A 27,528-nucleotide genomic window follows, 5' to 3' on the forward strand; every position below is an offset into this window, starting at 1 on the left:
GAGGGTTAAAGTTCAGTTCCCCTGCTCTGCCCACCCATGGGTGTCCGGCCAGAGCGGGGGAACTGTGGAGCTCACCCGATCCAGGTCCAGGCAGCGGCGTCGATGATCCTGATGTCAAGGCGACAGCGGCGCCTTCAGCGACGGCGGGCCTTCAGCGATGGCGATCTGAGTAAGTGGCCTGGAGGACCACAGTTTAGAGTCTCTAAGCAGTGGCCCTTCAGATCTTGCAAAACTACAAGTTCCAACATGCCTAGACAGCAAATGGCTTTGTGGGCATGCTGGGATTTGTAGTTTTGCAACATCTGGAGGGCCACAGTTTGGAGATCACTGTGCAGTGGTGTCTAAACTGTAGCCCTACAGATGTTGCATAACTACAACTCCCAGCATGCACAAACAGCAAACTGCTGTCTCAGCATGCTGGGAGTTGTAGTTGTGTGCCTTCAGCTGTTGCATAACTACAACTCCCAGCACGAATGGTCTGTCAGTGCATGCTGAGAGTTGTAGTTTTGCCACAGCTGGAGGCACACTGGTGAGGAAACACAGAGTTAGGTAACAGAACCTAACTCATTGTTTCCCCACCAATGTGCCTCCAGCTTTTGCAAAACTACAACTCCCAGCATGCACTGACAGACCGTGCATGCTGGGAGTTGTAGTTTTGCAACAGCTGGAGGCACATTGGTGGGGAAGCACTGAGTTTGTTTGTTACCTAACTCGGTGTTTCCTCACCAGTGTGCCTCCAGCTGTGGCAAAACTACAACTCCCAGCATGCACGGTCTGTCAGTCCATGCTGAGAGTGGTAGTTTTGCAACAGCTGGTGAGGTTTGTGCAAAATTGGTCCTGATTTTGAATTTTTTGTGAAAATTTGGAAAATTTCTGCTATATTTTGAAGCCCTCTAATGTCTTCAAAAAGTAAAAAAAATTCAACTTTATGATGGAAACATAAAGTAGACATATTGTATATGTGAATCAATATATAATTTATTTGGAATATCCATTTTCCTTACAAGCAGAGAGTTTCAAAATTTGAAAAATGCTAAATTTTCATGAAATTTGGGGATTTTTCACCAAGAAAGGATGCAAGTAACGTCTAAAATTTACCACTATATTTACCACTAATTTACCTCTATGTTAAAGTCAACCCACCTAACCTGCCAGTTAACCCACCTGTGCCAGTTAGCACTTCATTAGAATATAGGGAAAAATGATGTTATCGGCAGAATGGCCGGGCGGATCTGTGCACAGTAAGCATCAAACTGATCAGCGTCCCCCGCACTAACATCCAGTACTGCTGCTTAGTGTGGGGGGAGTAAGTTGACACTTTTCCTTTAAAGGGGTACTCCGGTGCTTACACATCTTATCCCCTATCCAAAGGATAGGGGATAAGATGCCTGATCGCGGGGGTCCCGCAGCTGGGGACACCCCGGATCATGCACGCGGCCCCCCCCCGATTGTAATCAGTCCCCAGAGCGTGTTCGCTCCGCGTCTGATTACGGTCGACCACAGGGTCGGCGGCTTGTGACGTCACGCTCCGCTCCTCAATGCAAGCCTACGGGAGGGGGCGTGATTACAAACGGGGTGCCGCGTGCATGATCAAGGGCGTCCCTAGCTGCGGGACTCTCGCGATCAGGCATCTTATCCCCTATCCTTTGGATAGGGGATAAGATGTATAAGCATCGGAGTACCCCTTTAATGCATAAAGTGAGAGTGGTCAGAATTGCAAAAAGAAAAAGTCCTTAAGGTGAAAATGAGCTGAGTCCCTAAGGGTTTAATCACATCATATATCATAAAAAAATAAATGAAAGCGATAAAAAAAAAAAAATCTAAATAAGAATAGCACCGATAAAAAAAAATTCTGGTCACAGCGCAAAAGAATGAGCCCTCCTACATACCCGTATATGGAAGAATGAAAAAGTTATAGGGATCAGATGAGGACAATTTTAAATATACTAATTTTGTTCAATAAAGTTTGACTTCTTATAAAAGTAGAGCAGCATTAGAAAAATTATATATATTTGGTATCATTTTATTCGCATTCAGCTACAGAATCAATAGACCATTGAAAGTTATAGCTCTTAGAAGGCGAGGAGGAAAAAGCAGAAATGCAAAATTAAAATTTTCTTGTGTCCTCAAGGACAAAATAGGCTGTGTCCTTAAAGGGGTACTACTGTGGAAAACTTTTTTTTTTTTTTTTAAATCAACTGGTGCTAGAAAGTTAAACAGATTTGTAAATTACTTCTATTAAAAAATCTTAATCCTTCCAGTACTTTTTAGGGGCTGTATACTAAAGAGAAATCCAAAAAAGAAATGCATTTCCTGTGATGTCCTGACCACAGTGCTCTCTGCTGACCTCTGCTGTCCATTTTAGGAACTGGAGAAAATCCCCATAGCAAACATATGCTTTTCTGGACAGTTCCTAAAATGGACAGCAGAGGTCAGCAGAGAGCACTGTGGTCAGGACATCACAGGAAATGCATTTCTTTTTTGGATTTCTCTTTAGTATATAGCCCCTAAAAAGTACTGGAAGGATTAAGATTTTTAAATAGAAGTGATTATCCCCTGGTCGAGACTTCACAAGCCTCCGGCGCTGCAGGCTAGAATGCTGGGTGCTGCAGGAAGATTGCTGGGGGTCCCGCGATCAGACATCTTATCCCTATCCTGTGGATAGGGGATAAGATGTCTAGGGGCAGAGTAGGGGTTAAAGTAGGGGCGTGGCTTGGAATTTACTTAGGCAAGTACATCAGAGGTGTAGTTGGCGCCAAGTACCAGGAGGATGACCACAACTCCCCGAGTATTGGCACATCTAAAGTAGGGCCAGTACATAATGCTTGCTGCATTTTTCCCACATTGACTGATAGTATATAAGGGAGCGGGCCGTTTAGTGCCCAGGATGTGATGTTTATTTTATTATTATTAGCATGGAGTTTTTAATGTAAGATTACTTAAATTCACAAATTTATTTAACAGAAAAAATTCTGATATTACAATTTTACAAAAACTATATATAAAAAGAAGGGAGCAGGGCAATGCATTTTTGCTTTTGGTTTTCGGCCAACCATAGCCTAAATTTTTGGGGGCTTCCATTTCTATGCAGTGCACTTTTTCAGTAAAAATGACACCTTATCTTTATTCTGAAAGTCCATGCAATTACAAAGATACCTAGTTTATATAGGTTTTATTTTATGCTCCGCCCCTCAATGTAAGCCTATGGGAGGGGGCTGAGCCATGACCTCACAATACTCTGGCCCTGTGATCAGCAGTCATCAGACCCGGAGCGAACATGCTCCGGAGGCTGATGGTAACTGGGTGCTGCGGAAATCAGGCATCTTATCCCCTATCCTTTGGATAGGGGATAAGATGTCTTAGCCCCGGAGTACCCCATTAAAAAAAATCCTAACTACATGCACCAAAATTATTACCGTATATATTCGAGTATAAGCCGACCCGAGTATAAGCCGAGACCCCTAATTTCAACCCAAAATCCCAGGAAAAGTTATTGACTCGAGTATAAGCCTAGGGTGAGAAATACATCATCCCCCCCCTGTCATCATCCAGACCCGTCATTAACATCCTCATCATCATCACCGCCTGTCATCATCCAGACCCTCATCATCATCACCTGTCATCATCCCCTTGTCATCATCCCACACATCCCCCTTTCATCATCCCCTTGTCATCATCCCACACATCCCCCCTTCATCATCCCCTTGTCATCATCCCCACCCCCCTTCATCATCCCCTTGTAATCATCCCACACACACCCCCTTCACCATCCCCCCCCTTCATCATCCTCTTCTCATCATCCGCCCTCAGTGGTCTTCAACCTGCGGACCTCCAGAGGTTTCAAAACTACAACTCCCAGCAAGCCCGGGCAGCCATCGGCTGTCCGGGCTTGCTGGGAGTTGTAGTTTTGAAACCTCCGGAGGTCCGCAGGTTGAAGACCACTGCGGCCTTCGACATCATCCAGCCCCCTCTCACCCCCCTTTAGTTCTGTACAGTACTCACCTCCGCTCGGCGCTGGTCCGGTCCTGCAGGGCTGTCCGGAGAGGAGGTGGTCCGGTGGGATAGTGGTTCCGGGCTGCTATCTTCTCCACGCTTCCGGCCCGGAATAGAGGCGTTGCCTTGACAATGACGCAGAAGTACGTTGGCAATGAACGTACCTCTGCGTCGTTGTCAAGGCAACGTGACTATTCTGGGGCCGGGCCCGAAGCGCTTAGAAGAGGCCTCCCCGGTGAAGATAGCAGCCCGGAACCACTATCCCACCGGACCACCTCCTCTCCGGACAGCCCTGCAGCACCGGACCAGCGCCTAGTGGAGGTGAGTACTGTACAGAACTAAAGGGGAGTGAGAGGGGGCTGGATGATGTCGAAGGCCGCAGTGGTCTTCAACCTGCGGACCTCCGGAGGTTTCAAAACTACAACTCCCAGCAAGCCCGGACAGCCGATGGCTGCCCGGGCTTGCTGGGAGTTGTAGTTTTGAAACCTCTGGAGGTCCGCAGGTTGAAGACCACTGCGGGTGGAGAGTTCACTCGAGTATAAGCCGAGGGGGGTGTTTTCAGCAAAAAACTCGGCTTATACTCGAGTATATACGGTATGTTTAAAATTGTCATCTTCTGACCCCTATAACTTTATTTTTCCACATACAGGGCTATATGAGGGCTCATTATTTGTGCCGTGGTCTGTAGTTTTTATTGGTACGATTTTTGTTTTGATGGGATTTTGTGATCGTTTTTAAATTTTTTTTATGGTATATGAAATGCGTGTACGCCATCAACTGTGCAGTTTAACTAACCTTTGTATTTTAATAGTTTGGACATTTACGGCACGTTTATTTTTATTTTTGATTAAATTATTTTATTTTAAAAAAATGGGTAAGGGGGGGTTATTAAAACTTTTATTAGGGGAGGGTTTTTTTCACATTTATTACCTTTTTTTTTTTTTCTAAAGCCCCATAGAGGGCTAACTCCCTCCCTAATCTACCAAATTAACTCCTTCTCAACTATGGTTATTTTTATCAAATTCGTCGATTAATCAAAACAATAATTGGCCAGCTAACCAACTGTTGTTTGCACTACACCAGATTCAATCTAGGTTGAAAAGAACCTGTGTATCTGACAAATCAGGGTCCCAGATGTGTTGGTCAAGGGGATTGGCAGAATTAATAATAGTTGTTATGGCTGCTTATTTTTATTGAGATCAATTATCTTAAAGGGGTATTCCAAGATTATTTTTTTGACTATGCTACAGGGGCTGTAAAGTTAGTGTAGTTCATAATATAGTGTCTGTACCTGTGTGTGATGGTTTTCTCACAATTCTTATGTGATTTTTCACCCCAATATTTATTTTTAACAGTATACAAAATGACTGTTGTCTCAGGTTTTTCCCGAGTTGCAATGCGGCTGAGACCTGACATCACTAGCCAGCTGATGACAGGGAGCCTGTCTGCTTTAATGGGGGGAGTGATCACTTGGTGGGAGAAATAACAATCTGCAACTAATGCAACAGCTGTAGGCACCCTAATTGAAAACCACAGGTCTTTTGAATGGATGCAGCTCATTTATGTTTAAATGGGTGGGGTGGCTGATGTGTAGGAGAGAGGAAGATGGAATTGTGGGATTTGTAGTCAAAAAAAGAAAAGTCAAACAGGAAATACCAGTTCACAAACAGCTAGCTACAATGTTAAGATAATCTCACAACATAGCGATTTAGCCCCAAGACGAGCAGATCCTTCCTAAGCATGTCCATTACTGTCTGCCAGGTATGTACTAAAATCACCTTACGGTGGATAACCCCTTTAAGTTCAATTTATATGAAGATCAATGTGTGTGTGTGTGTGTTTTTTTATTTTTATTTTTGTAGTTTATTTTTTATTTTTATCATTGTAAGCAGATCTATAGACCTATAATTTTATCCAGTCTAGGTAATCAGGCGTGTTTAGGTGCTTCATTGCATTTTTTTTTTCATTCAGTGGGCAGGACTAAAGCTGGTCATGTACATTAGTTGTAGGCCAAACCCACAGATTTTGGCAGGAATGGCTGACCATCTGATGTGTATAATTGTCTTGAGAGCACTGCTTTTGCATTCTGCCTTGACAAATATAAATCTGCTAAAATCTTAAAGGTATATGCCAGAAGCATAAGGTTCTCTTTCTCATTTAGAGTTCATGGCAAAAAGTGTTAAAAAGATTCCTGAAATACATATCATATATTGTTCAAAAATATTCCACGGAATATTTTATTTAAACTCTAGAACAGGTGAGCATTTAAAGGAGTACTCTGCTACTAGACATCTTATCCCCTACCCAAAGATAGGGGATGAGATGTCTGATAGCTGGGTTTCCACCCCCGATCTCCCCCAGCACCACGTGCTCTGAAAAAACACCGGGTTCCTGCAGCATACACCCTCCCATAGACATGACTGGAGGAGGCATCGCCGTGACATCACTATCGTTTTGGAGTACCCCTTTAACTCCTTGGGGATGGAACCCATTATAACCCTAGGGACAGGAGCACTTTTTGCAATTCTGACCACTGTCACTTTAAGCATTAATAACTCTGGGATGCTTTTACTTTTCATTCTGAATCCGAGAATGTTTTTTTGTGACATATTCTACTTCATGTTAGGGGTAAATTTTTGTCGATACTTCCATCATTTCTTGGTGAAAAATTCCAAAATTTGATGAAAAAATTTTAAATTTTGCATTTTTCTAACTTTGAAGCTGTTTGCTTGTAAGGAAAACAGACATTCCAAATAAATGATATATTGATTCACAAATACAATATGTCTACTTTATGTTTGCATCATAAAGTTGACATGTTTTTACTTTTGGAAGACATCAGAGGTCTTCAAAGTTCAGCAGCAATTTTCCAATTTTTCACAAAATTTTCTAAATATGGATTTTTCAGGGACCAGTTCAGTTTTGAAGTGGATTTGAAGGGCCTTCATATTAGAAATACCCCATAAATTGCCCAATTATAAAAACTGCACCCCTCAAAGTATTCAAAGTGACATTCAGAAAGTTTGTTAACCCTTTAGGTGTTTCACAGGAATAGCAGCAAAGTGAAGGAGTAAATTCAAAATCTTAATTTTTTACACTCGGTAACATTTTCTTTTCGGTAAAATTGGATGTGTAAATTCTTTTTTTTTTTTCGCTAAAATGACTGTTTTCCCTCAAATAATTTTTTTTTTACAAGGGAAAATAGGAAAAAATGCCCCCCAAAATTTGTAACCCCATCTCTTCGGTGTATGGAAATACCCCATGTGTGGACGTCAAGTGCTCTGCTGGTGCACTACAATGCTCAGAAGAGAAGGAGTCACATTTGGCTTTTGAAAAGCGAATTTTGCTGAAATGGTTTTTGGAGGGCATGTCGCATTTAGGAAGCCCCTATGCTGCCAGAACAGCAAAAAAAACAACAACACATGGCATACTATTTTGGAAACTACACCCCTCAAGGAACACAACAAGGGGTACAGTGAGCCTTAACACCTCACAGGTGTTTGACGACTTTTTGTTAAAGTTGGATGTGTAAATGAAAAAAAAATGTTTTTTCACTAAAATGCTGTTTTTTCCCCCCAAATTTTTAATTTTTACAATGGGGTAAGGAGAAAATGACCCCCAAAATTTGTAACCCCATTTCTTCTGAGTATGGAAATACCCAGTGTGTGGACGTCAAGTGCTCTGCTGGCACACTACAATGCTCAGAAGAGGGTAGCGCCATTGAGCTTTTGGAGACAGAATTTGGTTGGAATAGAAGTCGGGGGCCATGTGCGTTTACAAAGCCCGCCGTGGTGCCAGAACAGTGGACCCCCCCACATGTGACTCCATTTTGGAAACTACACCCCTCACAGAATTCAATAAGGTGTGAAGTGAGTATTTACACCCCACTGGCGTTTGACAGATCTTTGGAACAGTAGGCTGTGCAAATGAAAAATTACATTTTTCATTTTCACAGACCACTGTTCCAAAAATCTGTCAGACACCTGTGGGGTGTAAATGCTCACTGTACCTCTTATTACATTAGGTGAGGGTTGTAGTTTCCAAAATGGGGTCACATGTGGAGGGGTTCATTGTTCAGGCACTATGGGGGCTTGGTAAACACACGTGGCCTTCAATTCCGGACAAATTTTCTCTTCAAAAGCCCAATGGCGCTCCTTCTCTTCTGAGCATTGTAGTGCACCCGCAGAGCACTTTACATCCACATTTGGGGTATGTTCTTACTCAGAAGAAATGGGGTTACAAATTTTGGGGGCTTTTTTTCCTATTTTCCCTTGTGAAAATGAAAAATTTAGGTTAACACCAGCATTTTAGTGAAAAACATATATATATATATATATATATATATATATATATATATATATTTATATTTATTTATTTTTTCATTTTTCCATCCAAATTTGAAGAATTTTCATTAAACACCTGTGGGGTGTTAAGGCTCACTATACTCCTTGTTACGTTCCGTGAGGGGTGTAGTTTCCAAAATGGGGTTACATGAGGGTATTTATTTTTTTGCGTTTATGTCAGAACCGCTGTAAAATCCGCCACCCCTGTGTAAATCACCAATTTAGGCCTCAAATGTACATAGTGAACTCTCACTCCTGAGCCTTGTTGTGCGCCCGCAGAGCATTTTACGCCCATATATGAGGTATTTCCGTACTCAGGAGAAATTGCGTTACAAATTTTGGGGGTCTTTTTTTCCTTTTAACACTTGTGAAAATAAAAAGTATGGAGCAACACCAGCATGTTAGTGTAAAATTTTTTATTTTTTTACGCTAACAGGCGTAAAAGGAGAAAAAGCCCCCCAAAATTTGTAGTAATTTCTCCCGAGTATGGAAATTCCCCATATGTGGCCCTAAACTGTTTCCTTGAAATACGACAGGGCTCCGAAATGAGAGAGCACCATGCACATTTGAGGACTAAATAAGGGATTGCATAGGGGTGGACATAGGGTTATTCTACGCCAGTGATTCCCAAACAGGGTGCCTCCAGCCGTTGCTAAACTCCCAGCATGCCTGTATAGTCAGTGGCTGTCCAAAAATGCTGGGCGTTGTTGTTTTGACACAGCTGGAGGCTCCGTTTTGGAAACACTGCCGTACAATAAGTTTTTCATTTTTATTGGGGGGACAGTATAAGGGGGTGTATATGTAGTGTTTTACCTTTTATTATGTGTTAGTGTAGTGTTTTTAGGGTATGTTCGCAGTGGCAGAGGTTTACAGTGAGCTTACCGCAAGAAGTTTGCGCTGCGCTACAGTAAACCTGCCGTGTGAATGTACCCTGTACGTTCACATGGGGGGGGGGGGGGGAACCTCCAGCTTTTTCAAAACTACAACTTCCAGCATGTACTGACAGACCATGCATGCTGGGGGTTGTAGTTTTGCAACAGCTGGAGGCACACTGGTTGGAAAACCTTCAGTTAGGTACTGTTACCTAACTTAGTATTTTCCAACCAGTGTGCCTATAGCTGTTGCAAAACTACAACTCCCAGCACGTATTGATGCTGGGAGATGTAGTTATGCAACAGCTGGAGGTACGCAACTACAACTCCCAGCATGCCGAGACAGCTGTTTGCTGTTTGGGCATGCTGGGATTTGCAGTTTTGCAACATCTGGAGAGCTACAATTTAGAGACCACTGCACAGTGATCTCCAAACTGTGGACCTCCAGATGTTGCAAAACCACAAATCCCAGCATGCCTAGACAGCAAACAGCTGTGTGGGCATGCTAGGAGTTGTAGTTTTGCAAGATCTACAGGGCCACAGTATAGAGATCACTATGCAGTGGTCTCTAAACTGTAGACCTCCAGCTGTTACAAAACTACAAATCCCAGCATGCCCAAACAGATGTGTGGGCATGCTGGGAGTTGTAGTTTTGCAACATCTTGAGGGCTACAGTTTATAGACCTCTGTATAGTGGTCTCAAACTGTAGCCCTCCAGATGTTGCTAGGACTCACTGGCTTCTGTAGGATCCAGGGAGCCAGCCGCATGACATGCCGCCCGCCGATCACCGCAGCCGATCACGTCCCGCAGCCTCCACCGATGGGGTAAATGGACTTCGGCACCCGGTCCTCGTCGGTTTCACTGTCCTGCCCCACCTATTGTTGGTGGGCAGAACATAGAAAATAAGGGGGATCGGGGGTTGTCCAAGACACCCACGATCCCCCTTATTTTCCGGGTCACCATAGACCTGTATGACCCAGAATAACCGCAAATCGCATGTGTGAATCTGATGACCCCCCCTGGGCAATTGCACGGGATGCCTGCTGAATGATTTCAGCAGCCATCCCGGTCCGATCCCCGCCCGGCGCACGGTGGGGACCGGAATTGCCCGTGACATACATGTACGTCATGGTTCCTTAAGACCCAGGGTGTCATGACGTAACGTTACATCATGGGTCCTGAAGGGGTTAAAGGGGTACTCCGCTGCTCAGGGTTTGGAACAAACTGTTAAGAACGCTGTAACCAGCACCGGGAGCCATTGATGTCATAGCCCCACCCCCTCATGATGTCAAAATCAACAAATCTGGACTTTGGTATTTTTTTTACATCTATGCTATTCACTGGAGTTTCATTAAAGGGGCACTCCGCACCCCTAAACATCTTATCCCCTATCCAAAGGATAGGGGATAAGATGTCAGATCGCCAGGGTCCCGCTGCTTTGAGCCCCAGGGATCTCTGCTCTGCACCCACCTGTATGGCTGCCATCTCACACGACCACAATGGCGGACGAGCGTGAAGTCACGACTCCGCCCCGTCCCCTCAATGCAAGTCTATAGGAGGTCCGTCACGCCCCCTCCCATAGACTTGCATTGAGGGTGCGGGGCATGACGTCACACAGGGCGGAGTCATGACGTCACGCTCGTCTGCCATTGTGGTCGGTCTCCAGCGTTCCCGGTGTGAGGTGGCAGCTGTACAGGTGGTTGCAGAAGCCGAGATCCCGGGGGCCCACAGCTGCGGGACCCTGGCGATCTGACATCTTATCCCCTATCCTTTGGATATGGGATAAGATGTTTGGATAGGGGATAAAATGTCTAGGGGTGTGGAGTACCCCTTTAATGTCCAATAGTTTGAATATTTCCACAGACTGTGATACCAAATATGTTTGTTTATTTCTGTTTACATTATTTAAAAAACAAAAATGGGTAAAGGAGGCAATTTTAAACTTTTATAAGGCACGGTGTGTGTGTGTGTGTGTGTGTGTGTGTGTGTGTGTGTGTGTGTGTGTAGAGGGTGGGGGGGGGGTAATCACGTTTGTTAAAAAAAAAAACAAAAAAAAACATTTTTGTAAGTCCCCATATGAGACAATGACTGTTCAAGGCTGTACTCATTTGCACAGAATTGACCAGTGTTATTGGCGCTCGATTCTCCAGCCTGCCAAAAACAGCCTGGAGAACCAGACTAGAGATGCAGGTAAGGCCCTATGGCTGTAATGTTAGCTGACCGGGATCATGTGATCCTACTGCGTTAGTCCCATTTAGCTTCTCTAAAGAACTGGCACCAATATTTTACTGGCTTTGGGTCCCATAATTGACTTTGATCAAGGGATCTAAAGGGTAATAGCCTTGCAGCCTCCTCAGGCTTAGCTACGGGCCCCTGGCTATTGAGCGGAATTACATCATAGTCCTGCTCCAAAGTCAATACACTGTCTTTGCCTTATCTTTGAAGAGCCTTTTCACCTTATGGTCTTTGTGCCGCTGAAAAACTTTGCAAGGACATTCAGGAACATTTTTAAAGAGTTAATTGCTGAATGGACGGTTGTTTACATTCAACAAGCAGTCACCAAGTGGTGAAAACTGTGCCCTCGCAGGAGGAACACCGAATAAATAGATCTTTCTAGAGTCCCACGGTTGACTGTAAAGCCTTACACTGGTGTCTGATGGGATCACTCTGATGGGAGTGGGGAAGTCTGTGATCATGCCATTGTCATGGACTGCAGCCATCAGAGAGTTAAAGGAGCAGGATTGGAGGTACCTCAGAGGATAGCTAAAAACTGGAGCGTTGTTAGAGCAGGGGCAGCCCCAGAGCCACAACCATCCTGGAATTGCAGTGACATCAAAAGACAGAGGTCAGCAGTTAGGGTGATAAAGATGTTTCCTAGTAGTTATTGTTCTAATGTCTGATATTTTGTTATGTATGTTCTTACAATATGTTTTTGGTCAACCATACTCCTGTTTATTTCAGTTGTCAAGAAATACATCTAGTGTAACATTAAATATACAGACCTGCTGTCCTAAATATTAAGTGTAAAGTATCATCAGTGTGACGTTCCTTCTCTGCATCACAGCTCTCCATCTGCTTCTGTTTTACAAGACTATGCTAAATCGGAATTTTTACAGTTACCGTTAAATGTGATTTCCTGGCAGCTCGAAAACAAACAGGGCGCTACTTTCAGAAACATTATTTTAGCAAGCTGCATGGTGAGACAGGCTTGCCATGTGTAGAATAAGACAGCCAATAGCATAGTATTGGTCTGTGTCTCCTGCTTGTGAGGAAAACAGATTAAAAAAAAGTTCTTAAAATGGTGCCAGACAATGTAAAACAACAAAAGGCACTTTTACTCCCCTTACCAATACCCTACCTCTCCCTTTCACTAAATGTGCGGGAAGGTTAAGGCTATATGGAGAAATATCTACTGGGCCGGTCATGATGATCATGATGAAAACATAAAATGTATAAGTTTACCATGAAATTCCTAAGGAAATTACATGTAAGATCACGGATATCACAAATTCCTATCAATAATGCAGTCAAAATATAACAATAGTGTACAAAGTATTATAGCTTCGCAAGTCCTCGTCAGCCTATTTGGGGGAGGGATAGGCCCACCACATGGCTATGTGCTCCATGTCTTCCTCATGGGTGATTATTGCACTTTATTTTAGTTTAGTTACTGTTGTGCCTTTTTTATGAGGCTGACTTGGATAAGTGTCTGTGTATTTTCTAAAACACTCTTGTTAAGTGGTGCCCATTTTTAGCTTTGTGATACCAATTCTTTCTCTGGTCTCTTTATTTCGGTTACTGGATGAGCACTCTCATCATAGACAATCCCTTTAATAAAAGAACCTTTGCAGTGGTAAGCTTATCATCGATCCAGCTTCCAAGACCCCTGGAAAACACCGTCTCTGCAGCAGATGCCAAGGAAAATGTAGCATTAAATGAGGCCACCAAAATAATGGTTAGATTTTTTTTTTTTGTTTCTGCCACAATGTCAGGGCCTCCACTGGATATTGTCGTAAATGTCTATATACACCGTATGCGGTGGCTTTTGTTGTTTATTTGAACAATTCTATTGGTACTTGTGGATTTTGCTGCTGATTGACCGCAGACTTCACCCCTATACATTGAGTGGGATAAAAACCATAATGAATACCTGCAAGAGAAATGAATATTAGTAAGAATACCGCAATACCAAAAAAGTTTACATTTTAGGTTTTAGTTTCCTTGCACAATAAAAAAAATAAATTTGTGTGTCTGCGTTTGTAAAACTCTTGTGTTCTTCGGGTACATATTAGCTACTCAATAAATTTGTATTTTTAGGGGTTGGGATAATTCTGCTCCAAAACCTCAACTCTGAAGCAGGAGAGAGGAGCAGCAGAGGACCAGAGCTGCAGTGGGAGATATAGTGTGTGGGGGGGGGGGGGGGGGGTGCATTGGATAATTTGAGAACACTAGAAAACCTCTTTTCAAGTTGTAGTAGGTTAGCCTCTTTCACGTCAATAGGGTGTAACTGCATTTCCAGATAAAACTCAGACAGGTTTGGTGATGTTTTGGGAGGAAAAAATGATCATGTTTTTCTTATATTGGACGATCCCATTTACGCATACATACTTTGTATACTATAAATTCATCCCCCTTGCTTGACATAAAATATCAGTTGTATACATAGCTTGTTTCTAGCAGTATAGAGGAACGTGTGGCCAAACTCTAGCTGCTGCGAAGATTACATTTGGGAGAATTTATCATTCCCTGCACCAGCATAGAGTAGCAACGTTGGCCAATTTCTTGCACAAAAATTGTTACTCAAACTGCCACAGAAGTTTGCGCAAGCATTCTGCCACTCTTTTAGGTTGGCATCATCAGGATATGGCTTACTTTGTTGTTATTTATTCTTGGTAGTGTTCCACATCTGATATTGGAAAGCTGAATTGTTCCACTGTATTATAAGAGCCTAGCTTTATTATTAGGGATGTGCCCAACAACAGGCCTGTTGACTTTTTCTGACGACGATTAGTAGTTGTGTTTTCTTTTTTCAATTTATTACAGGATGTAATTTAGGATTAATGCAAAATGTTATGCAATATATTTTCATTGTTTACTGAAAAAAAATACATATATTGTATATGTGTGTGTGTATGTATATATATATATATATATATATGTATAATGGTGCTGAAATGTTTCTGGAGCAGACACTGGAGGACATATATTTTGTTATGCTTTGTTTTTTATTCACAGTATTGAGAGAGCCATACCTCTTTCTTGTTTCCCTGTTTTGTGTAGTTTTATGTTAACTCATGGTTTCCACATTTTTAAAATGTAATTTTCATTTCAGAAGTTTTGACATGTCAAAGGTTTTTATTGGTGGGGATCCAGGTGCTGACACCTCTATAATCACTATAACAAACAGATAGAAATACTCAGATAAATGCTCTTTCTCTCCGATCGTCCTTTTAGTGGAGGTTTCAGCACCTGGATTGGACCCCACGTATGAAAGCTTTTGAACTTTGAGCTTATGAACGCGTCTCTATGACATGAATAAACCTTTCTGAAATGAGTTATACTTATGACTTATATCTTATTTTAACCCCTTAAGGACGCAGGATGTAAATGTACGTCCTGGTGCGGTGGTACTTAACGCATTAGGACGTACATTTACGTCCTGTGCATAACCGCGGGCATCGCAGCCAGGGACCCGCCGGCAATGGCCAACGCCCGCGATCTCGCGGGCGTCTGCCATTAACCCCTCAGGTGCCGGGATCAATACAGTGCGCGATTTGAATGAATGATCGGATCGCCCGCAGCGCTGCTGCGGGGATCCGATCATTCAGAACGCTGCACGGAGGTCCCCTCACCTTCCTCCGTCCGGCTCCCGGCGTCTCCTGCTTTGGTCTGAGATCGAGCAGACCAGAGCAGGAGATGACCGATAATACTGATCTGTTCTATGTCCTATACATAGAACAGATCAGTATTAGCAATCATGGTATTGCTATGAATAGTCCCCTATGGGGACTATTCAAGTGTAAAAAAAAATGTAAAAGTAAAAAAAAAGTGAAAAATCCCCTCCCCCAATAAAAAAGTAAAACGTCAGTTTTTTCCTATTTTACCCCCAAAAAGCGGCAAAAATAAATTTTATAGACATATTTGGTATCGCCGCGTGCGTAAATGTCCGAACTAATAAAATAAAATGTTAATGATCCCGTACGGTGAACTGCGTGAACGAAAAAAAAAAGTCCAAAATTGCTACTTTTTTAATACATTTTATTAAAAAAACAATTATAAAAAATGTATTAAAAGTTTTTTATATGCAAATGTGGTATCAAAAAAAAGTACAGATCATGGTGCAAAAAATTAGCCCCCATACCGCCGCTTATACGTAAAAATAAAAAAGTTAGAGGTCATCAAAATAAAGGGATTATAAACGTACTAATTTGGTTAAAAAGATTGTGATTTTTTTTTTTAAGCGCAACAATAATAGAAAAGTATGTAATAATGGGTATCATTTTAATCGTATTGACCCTCAGAATAAAGAACACACGTCATTTTTACCATAAATTCTACGGCGTGAAAACGAAACCTTCCAAAATTAGCAAAATTGCGTTTTTCGTTTTAATTTCCCCACAAAAAGTGTTTTTTTGGTTGCGCCGTACATTTTATGATATAATGAGTTATGTCATTACAAAGGACAACTGGTCGCGCAAAAAACAAGCCCTCATACTAGTCTGTGGATGAAAATATAAAAGAGTTATGATTTTTAGAAGGCGAGGAGGAAAAAATGAAAACGTAAAAATTAAATTGTCTGAGTCCTTAAGGCCAAAATGGGCTGAGTCCTTAAGGGGTTAAAATGACCCTTATTTTACACACTTGTGGTAAAGAGAGGGTGATTTATGGCCAGCTTCATTTTGGTTGTGTAACTTACATGATATATGTTCCTCAAACTAAAACTAGTTTTATAACTATTACAGGTTTGTCGGGAAATCTTGCAGACCTGGAGAAGAGAAGACAAACATTTGGAAAAAATTTCATTCCCCCAAAGAAAGCCAAAACATTCTTGCAACTTGTATGGGAGGCATTGCAAGATGTAACCTTAATCATCCTGGAAATTGCAGCCATAATATCTCTTGGCCTATCCTTTTACCATCCTCCAGGTGGAACTAATGAAGGTAAGTGACTTTTCCCTTTAGTCACAATTCTTCCACGAGGTGACCGTTAAAGGGGTACTCCGGTGGCAATTTTTTTTTTTTAAGTCAGCTGGTGCTGACTAAACAGATTTGTAAATTACTTCTATTAATAATCTTAATAGTACTTATCAGCTGCTGTATACTACAGAGGAAATTGAGTTGTTCTTTTCAGTCTGACAACAGTGCTCTCTAATTACACCTCTGTCCGTATAAGCAAATCACCATAGCAAACCTCTCCTGCTCCAGACAGTTCCTGACACTGAGGTGTGAATGGGTTTTCCGCGGACCCGTTCACACTGCGGAATTTCCGCGAGCACTGCATAACCATCAATGTTGACGGCACAGTGACGCGCGGTCCTACCGCCAGATGGAATCTCCGCTGGTGGAATTCTGCGAGCGGAGATTCCGTTCACATTAAAGAACGTGAGCATACCCTAATTCAGTATTATCCTCGCTCCTGGGTGATCAAACTCCACATCTGCATCCAGGATATTGCCCAGTTGATACTCCACCCTATCATTTCAGGGGTGTATTGTTTGAATCGGGCAATTTTTTTTGCTGCCTAGTGCCACTTTTGAAGCTGCGGCCTAATTTTTTAGGCAGGGAATGCATCGGAGGGGGCGCTGCTCACAACCAGTTGCTGCCCTCTACCCTTCAAGTGTGGATCACCCTTGGGACAAGTTCTTGCCCCTCATGGGACACAAAAACCTGGGACCCTCCCGCTTCCCTGGCATCCTGATCTGCAGTAAAACAAAAGAAGAACAGGCGCTCCCTTGTGGAGTATCAACGGGATCACAGGTGTGTGGGAAGGAAGGGTAAAGTAAAGGCTCACCTTGCCAGGTTGTGCACGTTGCCACACAACAAGGATATGCATTTAATGTGATGATGTAGGTCTGCAGCCTTCCTGAAAACGATAGAGATATATAGAGGAGACTTCAAGGATACAGGAATTCGGGCCCTGACCAAGAAGGGAACAAATGGAGCCAGGTAGGTAACGAACAAATTGAATCAAATGCGACGCGTTTCACCGCGCTTGCACGGTTTCATCAGGCATAGCATGCACTTCTCGGGGAGGGGTTTATATACATGCAGGTATTAACCCCTACCTGACAAAGTGGATTTTAACAAATAGTCTGTTATATTATAATACAAGAAAAACATATGTATAAATAAAACACATAGAATTAGCATGATCAAATATTAAAAGACAATAATAAAAAGAAAGAAAATAATGATATATAATTGTAAAAAATACTATTTATCAAAATATCGCTTAGTGTGTATACTGGTATAGGACAGATTAGGATCCTAGCCTACAGATCCCAGCATCGCATCATCCACATGCTACGCTGTATGTAAGTGCAACGAGGCGTGAAGTATACGATACCGCACAGTGTGTATTAAATAATAAAAGGCTTATCTTAATAACACCCACCACTTAGAAAATCACCGCATCGTATCAACCCCACACCACCTCGCACATCAGCGCAGTGAAATGTGAGGAATGCATTATCGCACGGTGTGTATTTGCGTGTAAAATTATATCAATCCACCCCCAAAATAAGCATAATATTATAAAATGCAGGATCTATGTATAATAAACAATCCACATGAAAGATGGAATAGTGCTATACATTTGGATCTTTAGAAAAAACGGGTCATGTGTATTCATGCCAAAAAGGAACAAACTCACCTCAGCAGTTGAACGGGCAGCACCCAAGGAATGTATCCATCACGAAGCAAAAATAAAAAGCCACGAAACAGGTACCAGAAATAGGATACACAAGAACCGCTCTGTGTGTCCTATTATATAACAAAAAATAGGCAATGTGTGTGTGTGTGTATATATATATATATATATATATATATATATATATATATATATTAGGGATCGACCGATATCGTTTTTTTAGGGCCGATACCGATACCGATAATCCGTGCAGGTTAGGGCCGATAGCCGATAACTTATACCGATATTTCGGTATAAGTTATCAGCTATTTAACCCCCTGCGACACCGCTGCAGATCATTGATTTAAAGCGGGCGCTTTAACTCAATGATCTGCAGTGGCTTTTGCGGGGCCATAGGCCGCCGCCGCCACCACCCGCTTCTCTCCCCTACCTGCCAGGGTGCTCCGGGCCATCCATCCATCGTTCCTGTAGTGTCCGGGGGCGTTCCGGGTGGAGGGTGGTCCGGTCCGGGCTGTCCTTCTCCGGCGGGCCTCTTCTCCACTCCGGGCAGGCTCCGGCCTAGTACGCTGCATAGACGTCGCTGCGCAGTGACGCCCGTGCGCAGCGACGCACCTGACTTCACGGCGTAGCAGCGTCTATGCAGCGTACTAGGCCGGAGCCTGCCCGGAGTGGAGAAGAGGCCCGCCGGAGAAGAAGGACAGCCCGGACCGGACCACCCTCCACCCGGAACGCCCCCGGACACTACATGAAGGAAGGATGGCCTGGACCACCCCCATTACGGGTAAGTTTAATTTTTTTATTCACTCGGAGGGTGGGGGAGGGGCCCGACCGGTATAGCGGTATGGGAAAAAATCCATACCGGTATACCGCCTAGCATCACGGTGGGGGGTGCGACGCGGTGCGGTGGGTCGGAGGTGCGGTGCGGCGGGTCGAGGGGGTGGCGGTCGCGGTGCGGTGGGGGCGGTGCGGGGCATTATTGGCTTATCGGCAAGATAATTGCCGATACCGATAATGCCCAAAATCGTGATTATCGGCCGATAATATCGGCCATACCGATAATCGATCGATCTCTAATATATATATATATGTATATATATATATATATATATATATATATATATATATATATATATATAAATGTAAGTAAAGGACCATTAAACAATCCATGTGTCAAAGTTAGAGAAAAAGGATATAATAAAATAACTAATTTGCATAAATATATGGAGGAGTCACCAAGGATGTTTCTTAACGTTCTCTATGGTCTCATTAAGACCATTGGGAACCAATGTGACAAATTTGTGATTCCAATAGGATTCACGATTAATGAGACGTTGATACCGATTTGAAACAATCCGATGGGAATGTTTCAAGAATTATTAATTTTAAAGAATCTAAATTGTTATTATGTTTGAAAGTGAAGTGTTTTGACACACTATGTAACAAATATTTATGTTTGATGTTCCAGCGATGTTTGTTCATACGGGACCGCACTGTTTGTACAGTGCGGCCCACATATTGAAGATCGCAACTACATGTTAACAGATATATCGCAAAGATGGTGTTGCATGTGACTTTGTGCTTAATTTTGTATAACTGAGTTTTGGAAGAACAAAAAAAGGTGGTATGTTCTTTAATTAAACTGCAACATAAACAACGTAATTTTCCACAAGGGGCACAGAAACCATCCTTGTGTAATGGATGTTGTGGCTTACCTTTAAATTTACCTGGGGCAACCATATTCTGTAGGTTACTCACCCGTCTGAAAGTAACTCTAGAAATAGGAGGGATTAACTCTTTAAGGACAGGGTCCTGAAGTATAATTGGCCAGTGTCTATGTAATATTTGTTTAATTTTTGAGGCTTCCTTATTATAATTGGTCACAAAATTCTTTAGAATTCAGAGGTTTGTATGGATAAAGAACTATCAAAATTATTAGTAGTTTGTATTTTTGAAGTTACTAAATCCGATTGTTTTAAATGTTTTATTTTGTTGTAGGAATTAATAAGGAGTTTTTTCGGATAACCTTTTTCTAAGAAGCGTCCCCTAAGGACAGCAGCCTGCGCATCAAAGTCCTCATCCGAGGCACAATTTTTTTGGATGCGCAGGTACTGCCCGTAGGGCATGCCCCTCATCAAAATTAAGAAATCTATTAATTTCCATCTTCTTAAAGTCCGTTTTGGTAGTGATTTGACCTGTTTCAGATCTGGATAATTCCAGATCCAAAAATTTATTAGAATCAAAAGAATGGTGCATCGTAAATTGTATGCCCCAAGAGTTCTGATTTAACTCATGGACAAAACTCTCAGCCTCCAAAAGTGTTCCCCCAAAAAATGAAAAAAATCATCTATATATCTACAGAAAAAATGAACTGAATTAATAAAAGCCCGAGACTGGAATCGCCCCATAAGCAAATTTGCATAACTTGGGGCGAATCGAGTTGCCATGGCACAGCCCCGGGTCTGCCTGTATAAATTATCATCAAAAGAAAAAATGTTATGTTCTAAAATAAACCGGATGGATTTTAACAAAAATGTAGATTGATTTATGGGTAGAGGGGAATCATTGTTAAAGGTGTCATGAATGGCGGCAAGTCCAAGTTCTGTGTCTATATTAGAGTAAAGAGAACAGACCTCTAATGTTAAAAAAGAAAGATTTGGTGGTAAAGATATTGTACTGAGTTCATGTATGAGTTGGGTGGAATCTTTGGGTGGTTATCCGAAAAAAATCCTTATTAATTCCTACAACAAAATAAAAAAATTAAAACAATCGGATTTAGTAACTTCAAAAATACAAACTACTAATAATTTTGATAGTTCTTTATCCATACAAACCTCTGAATTCAAAACGAATTTTGTGACCAATTATAATAAGGAAGCCTCAAAAATTAAACAAATATTACATAGACACTGGCCAATTATACTTCAGGACCCTGTCCTTAAAGAGTTAATCCCTCCGATTTCTAGAGTTACTTTTACGTGCGAGTAACCTACAGAATATGGTTGCCCCAGGTAAATTTAAAGGTAAGCCACAACATCCATTACACAAGGATGGTTTCTGTGTCCCTTGTGGAAAATTATGTTGTTTATGTTGCAGTTTAATTAACCCCTTAAGGACCAGGCCATTTTACACCTTAAGGACCAGAGCGTTTTTTGCAAATCTGACCACTGTCACTTTAAACATTAATAACTCTGGAATGCTTTTAGTTATCATTCTGAGTCTGAGATTGTTTTTTCGTGACATATTCTACTTTAACTTAGTGGTAAAATTTTATGGTAACTTGCATCCTTTCTTGGTGAAAAATCCCAAAATTTGATGAAAAAAATGAAAATTTTGCATTTTTCTAACTTTGAAGCTCTCTGCTTGTAAGGAAAATGGATATTCAAAATAAAACATTTTTGGGTTCACATATACAATATGTCTACTTTATTTTTGCATCATAAAATTTATGAGTTTTTACTTTTGGAAGACACCAGAGGGCTTCAAAGTTCAGCAGCAATTATGAAATTTTTCACAAAATTTTCAAACTCGCTATTTTTCATGGACCAGTTCAGGTTTGAAGTGGATTTGAAGGGTCTTCATATTAGAAATACCCCATAAATGATCCCATTATAAAAACGACACCCCCCAAAGTATTCAAAATGACATTCAATAAGTGTATTAACCCTTTAGGTGTTTCACAGGAATAGCAGAAAAGTGAAGGAGAAAATTCACAATCTTCATTTTTTACACTCGCATGTTCTTGTAGACCCAATTTTTGAATTTTTGCAAGGGGTAAAAGGGAGAAAATTTTTACTTGTATTTGAAACCCAATTTCTCTCGAGTAAACACACACCTCATATGTCTATGTTAATTGTTCGGCGGGCGCAGTAGAGGGCTCAGAAGGGAAGGAGCGTCAAATGGTTTTTGGGGGGCATGTCACCTTTAGGAAGCCCCTATGGTGCCAGAACAGCAAAAAAAAACACATGGCATACCATTTTGGAAACTAGACCCCTCGGGGAACGTAACAAGGGGTAATGTGAACCTTAATACCCCACAGGTGATTCGCGACTTTTGCATATGTAAAAAAAAAAAAAAAATGTTTTACCTAAAATGCTTGGTTTCCCAACATTTTTACATTTTTAAAAGGGTCATAGCAGAAAATACCCCCCAAAATTTGAAGCTCAATTTCTTCCGATTCAGAAAACACCCCATATGGGGGTGAGAAGTGCTCTGCTGGCGCACTACAGGTCTCAGAAGAGAAGGAGTCACATTTGGCTTTTTGAAAGCAAATTTTGCTCTGGGGGCATGTCGCATTTAGAAAGCCCCTATGGTGCCAGAACAGCAAAAAAAACCACATGGCATACCATTTTGGAAACTAGACCCCTCGGGGAACGTAACAAGGGGTAATGTGAACCTTAATACCCCACAGGTGATTCACAACTTTTGCATATGTAAAAAAAACTAAAAAAAAATTTTTACCTAAAATGTTGGTTTCCCAAAAATTTTTGATTTTTAAAAAGGGTAATAGCAGAAAATACCCCCCATAATTTGTAACACAATTTCTCCCGAGTACGGCGATACCCCATATGTGGCCCTAAACTGTTGCCTTGAAATACGACAGGGCTCCAAAGTGAGAGCGCCATGCGCATTTGAGGCCTAAATTAGGGACTTGCATAGGGGTGGACATAGGGGTATTTTACGCCAGTGATTCCCAAACAGGGTGCCTCCAGCTGTTGTAAAAGTCCCAGCATGCCTTGACAGTCAGTGGCTGTCTGGTAATACTGGGAGTAGTTGTTCTGCAACAGCTGGAGGCTCCGTTTTGGAAACAGTGGCGTACCAGACGTTTTTAATTTTTATTGGGGAGGGGGGCTGTGTAGGGGAATGTGCATATGTAGTGTTTTTTACTTTTTATTTTATTTTGTGGTAGTGTAGTGTTTTTAGGGTACAGTCGCACGGGCGGGGGGTTCACAGTAGTTTCTCGCTGGCAGTTTGAGCAGCGGCAGAAAATTTGCCGCAGCTCAAACTTGCAGCCGGATACTTACTGTAATCCTCCGCCCATGTGAGTGTACCCTGTACGTTCACATTGGGGGGGGAACATCCAGCTGTTGCAAAACTACAACTCCCAGCATGTAGGGTCTATAAGTGCATGCTGGGAGTTGTAGTTTTGCAACAGCTGGAGGCACACTGGTTGTGAAACACCGAGTTTGGCAACAAACTCAGTGTTTTGCAACCAGTGTGCCTTCAGCTGTTGCAAAAGCTACAACCCCCAGCATGTACGGACAGCGGAAGGGCATGCTGGGTGTTGTAGTTATGCAACAGCGGGAGGCATACTACTTTGGCTGGGGATGCTGGGGATTGTAGTTATGCAACAGCTGGAGACACACTGGTTTGCTACTTAAGTCAGTGTGCCTTCAGCTGTTGCAAAACTACAACTCTCAGCAGTCACCGACAGCCAACGGGCATGCTGGGAGTTGTAGTTATGCAACCAGCAGATGCACCACTACAACTCCCAGCATGCACTTTAGCTGTGCAAGCTGGGAGTTGTAGTTACACAACAGCTGAAGGTACACTTTTCCATAGAAAGAATGTGCCTCCAGCTGTTGCAAAACCATAAGTCCCAGCATGCCTATAAGTGCATGCTGGGAGTTGTGGTGGTCTGCCTCCTCCTCTTGCATAACTACAGCTCCCAGCATGACCTTTTTGCATGCTGGGAGCTGTTACTAAGCAACAGCAGGAGGCTGTCACTCACCTCCTGCTGCTGCTTGATCGACGCTGCAGGTCAGTCCCGCCGCCGCCGTCGCTCCTGGGGCCCCGATCCCAACATTAACGCCGGGGATCGGGGTCCCCAGCACCAGGGCTGCACGTCCCGCACCCGCTCACGTCCTCCGGAAGAGGGGCGGTGCGGGAGTTACACCCGCAGCAGGCGCCCTGATTGGCCGACGAATCAGGGCGATCGTGAGGTGGCACCAGTGCCACATCACCCCTGCAGGCTCTGGCTGTTCGGGGCCGTCTCTGACGGCCCCGATCAGCCTGTAATTCCGGGTCACTGGAGACCCGATTGACCCGGAATCGCCGCAGATCGCTGGACTGAATTGTCACCTGGACATAATGACCCCCCTGGGCGATATGCCGCGATGCCTGCTGAACGATTTCAGCAGGCATCGGGCACCGGCTCCCCTCCGGCTAGCGGCGGGGGGCCGGGAATGGACAGGACGTACTCCTACGTCCTCGGTCCTTAAGGACTCGGAAACGGGGGCGTAGGAGAACGTCCATTGTCCTTAAGTGGTTAAAGAACATACCACCTTTTTTTGTTCATACAAAATTAAAGACAAAGTCACATGCAACACCATCTTTGCGATATATCTGTTAACATGTAGTTGCGATCTTCAATACGTGGGCCGCACTGAACAAACAGTGCGGTCCCGTATGAACAAACATCGCTGGAACATCAAACATAAATATTTGTTACATAGTGTGTCAAAACACTTCACTTTCAAACATAATAACAATTTAGATTCTTTAAAATTAATAATTCTTGAAACAATCCCATCGGATTGTTCTAACAGATATCAACATCTCATTAATCGTGAATCCTAGTGGAATCACAAACTTGTCACATTGGTTCCCAATGGTCTTAATGAGACCATAGAGAACGTTAAGTAACATCCTTGAAGACTCCTCCATATATTAATGCAAATTAGTTATTTTATTATATCCTTTTTCTCTAGCTTTGACACATGAATTGTTTAATGGTCCTTTACATATACATATACATATACATTGCCTATTTTTCTATATATAAATCTTTTTTGTTATATAATAGGACACACAGAGCGGTTCTTGTGTATCCTATTTCTGGTACCTGTATCATGGCTTTTTATTTTTGCTTCGTGATGGATACATTCCTTGGGTGCTGCCCGTTCAACTGTTGAGGTGAGTTTGTTCCTTTTTGGCATGAATACACATGACCCGTTTTTTCAAAAGATCCAAATGTGGATTGTTTTTTCAAAAATCTTTCATGTGGATTGTTTATTATACATAGATCCTGCATTTTATAATATTATGCTTATTTTGGGGGTGGATTGATATAATTTTACACGCAAATACACACCGTGCGATAATGCATTCCTCACATTTCACTGCGCTGATGTGCGAGGTGGTGTGGGGTTGATACGATGCGGTGATTTTCTAAGTGGTGGGTGTTATTAAGATAAGCCTTTTATTATTTAATACACACTGTGCGGTATCGTATACTCCACGCCTCGTTGCACTTACATACAGCGTAGCATGTGGATGATGCGATGCTGGGATCTGTAGGCTAGGATCCTAATCTGTCCTATACCAGTATACACACTAAGCGATATTTTGATAAATAGTATTTTTTACAATTATATATCATTATTTTCTCTCTTTTTATTATTGCCTTTTAATATTTGATCATGCTAATTCTATGTGTTTTATTTTTACATATGTTTTTCTTGTATTATAATATAACAGACTATTTGTTAAAATCCACTTTGTCAGGTAGGGGTTAATACCTGCATGTATATAAACCTCTCCCCAAGAAGTGTGTGCTATGCCTGATGAAACCGCGCAAGCGCGGTGAAACGCGTCGCATTTGATTAAATTTGTTCGTTACCTACCTGGCTCCATTTGTTCTCTTCTTGGTCAAGGCCCGAATTCCTGTATCCTGATCTGCAGGGAACGCATTCTTTCATCTAGCATTACAGTCATTGAACCTCCACTGCATTCAGGCAAGTGTGCATAACTGGGGACTGTTTTTTGTATTCAAAGCCCCTGTGAACAACTAATTGGGTCACTGCTCTGTGGACCTAGGTTGACTTTGTGTTTATTGTTGCGGGCCTTCATATGAAGTGGGACTTCGTATACATCCAGGTGGGGATTTGTTGCATACTGTTGAGTAGGTCAAATGGGACGTTGTTCTTCCCTTTTTAATGCATGAATAGACTGTCTGCAACTTGGCACCGAGAGAGTTTTTGCTGCTGCTACTTGACCAGTAGGTGGTGTCAGAGATCTATCCTGCTACTCTCTTCAGCATTGTTCTGTATTCTGCATAGCAATATTGTCCATCCTCTATTGCAGTGTTTCTCAAGCGCGGTCCTCAAGACCCCCTAACAGGTCATGTTTTTATGATTTCCTTAGTCTTTCACATGTGATATAACTGTGGTGATGCCTGAAGCACTGACCATAATTATATTATCTGTGAAAGATTAAGGAAATCCTGAAAACATGACCTGTTGTGGGGTCTTGAGTACCGAGCTTGAGAAACAGTGCTCTATTGCATCTCTCCCAGAAATACCCCTTGGTATAGCGGAGTGGTCTTCATCTTGCTTGTGTAGCAGTCTAGCCTTACAGAGCTATCTTCCCAACTTTGTAGGAAGTGCCAAGGGGCAACTCAGCTCACTCACCACACCGTAATGTAGTCCTGGGCTTCATAGAAAGAGAGCAGTCTGCAGCACGAACACACGGGCCGCTTCCCGTAAATGGCATATGAAAAGAAGGTGAGAAGTTCAGCTCGCTGACCAGAAAATTAAAACATAACCTTTACTGTGGACGGTTAAAATCCATGAGGACAAAAATAACTAAATGATGCATAAAAACATCGCGCCGACGCGTTTCGGGCTGCAGATGAGCCCTTAATCATGGCAATGCATAAGCGGACAGTGCCCGTTTATATATGAAGTACCATAATGAAAACATACCGGAGAACCAGTAACCTCGGAGTCCGGCGTCTGACATCCGATCCGGTCCGACAGGCGCGTCACAGCAAAGTAAGAACCGTAGTGGATTAATCGCTAGTGACAGCATACCTAAAATGCGGGCCGGCTGACGGCAGTCGTGGACAACGGGAACAGATTCCCAACTTTGTGCCTGGCTACAGCTGATCTAACCTGTCTTCATATATGACCTAAAATCTAATGCACTGAACAGTTGTTTTTCTGGCCCAACAAAAAGAGTCTAATATGGAAACTCCACACCTCCTCTTGCACATTTCTTGAATCTTCAGCCGGTCCCAAGATTTGTAGGGGTCAATCCTGCTTCATTCTAAAGATGTGATTCCTGCATCTCGGCCTCTGCTTTTTGCTACTTTGGACCTGCTTCACACCATTTAGAATATTTTCAAAACGGTGTTGATGACAGCTGTATAGAAAGGGTTCAGAATATTGGGCTGCGTACAGCTGTCTGGGAACAATGAATGGAAGTCAGAGCAGCCTATGGAGGAAGAGAAGAAGTGTCTTTCTAAACATGACAAACATAGAAGCCCTGGAGCTCAAATGTGAGGACCTGGAGAACCCTTCCTGCAGGGCTAACATCTGAATCTAGGAACTGCCGGCTCTTTAGAAGAGACTTGCGCTTAATGCAGATGGTTGTTTAAAGCCTTTATTTAGTTCAGTCTTATGTTGGAAATTTGCTGGTCATCTGTGGCATCTTCTAGAATGCCACATTCCCG

The 27,528-nt window shown here is 42.5% G+C and overlaps 1 protein-coding gene across 1 annotated transcript in view; it reads left to right on the plus strand.

Moving 5' to 3' along the window:
• ATP2B4 (ATPase plasma membrane Ca2+ transporting 4) overlaps nt 1-27,528 on the plus strand; it is a 243,136-nt gene that overhangs the window by 103,125 nt on the left and 112,483 nt on the right. The window contains exon 3 of the mRNA XM_056560150.1: nt 16,172-16,369. Coding sequence (XP_056416125.1) covers nt 16,172-16,369 — 198 coding nt within the window. The remainder of the gene's footprint in view (nt 1-16,171; nt 16,370-27,528) is intronic.

Source organism: Hyla sarda, chromosome 2 (genome assembly GCF_029499605.1).
Source record: "Hyla sarda isolate aHylSar1 chromosome 2, aHylSar1.hap1, whole genome shotgun sequence".
Taxonomy (NCBI): Eukaryota; Metazoa; Chordata; class Amphibia; order Anura; family Hylidae; genus Hyla; species Hyla sarda.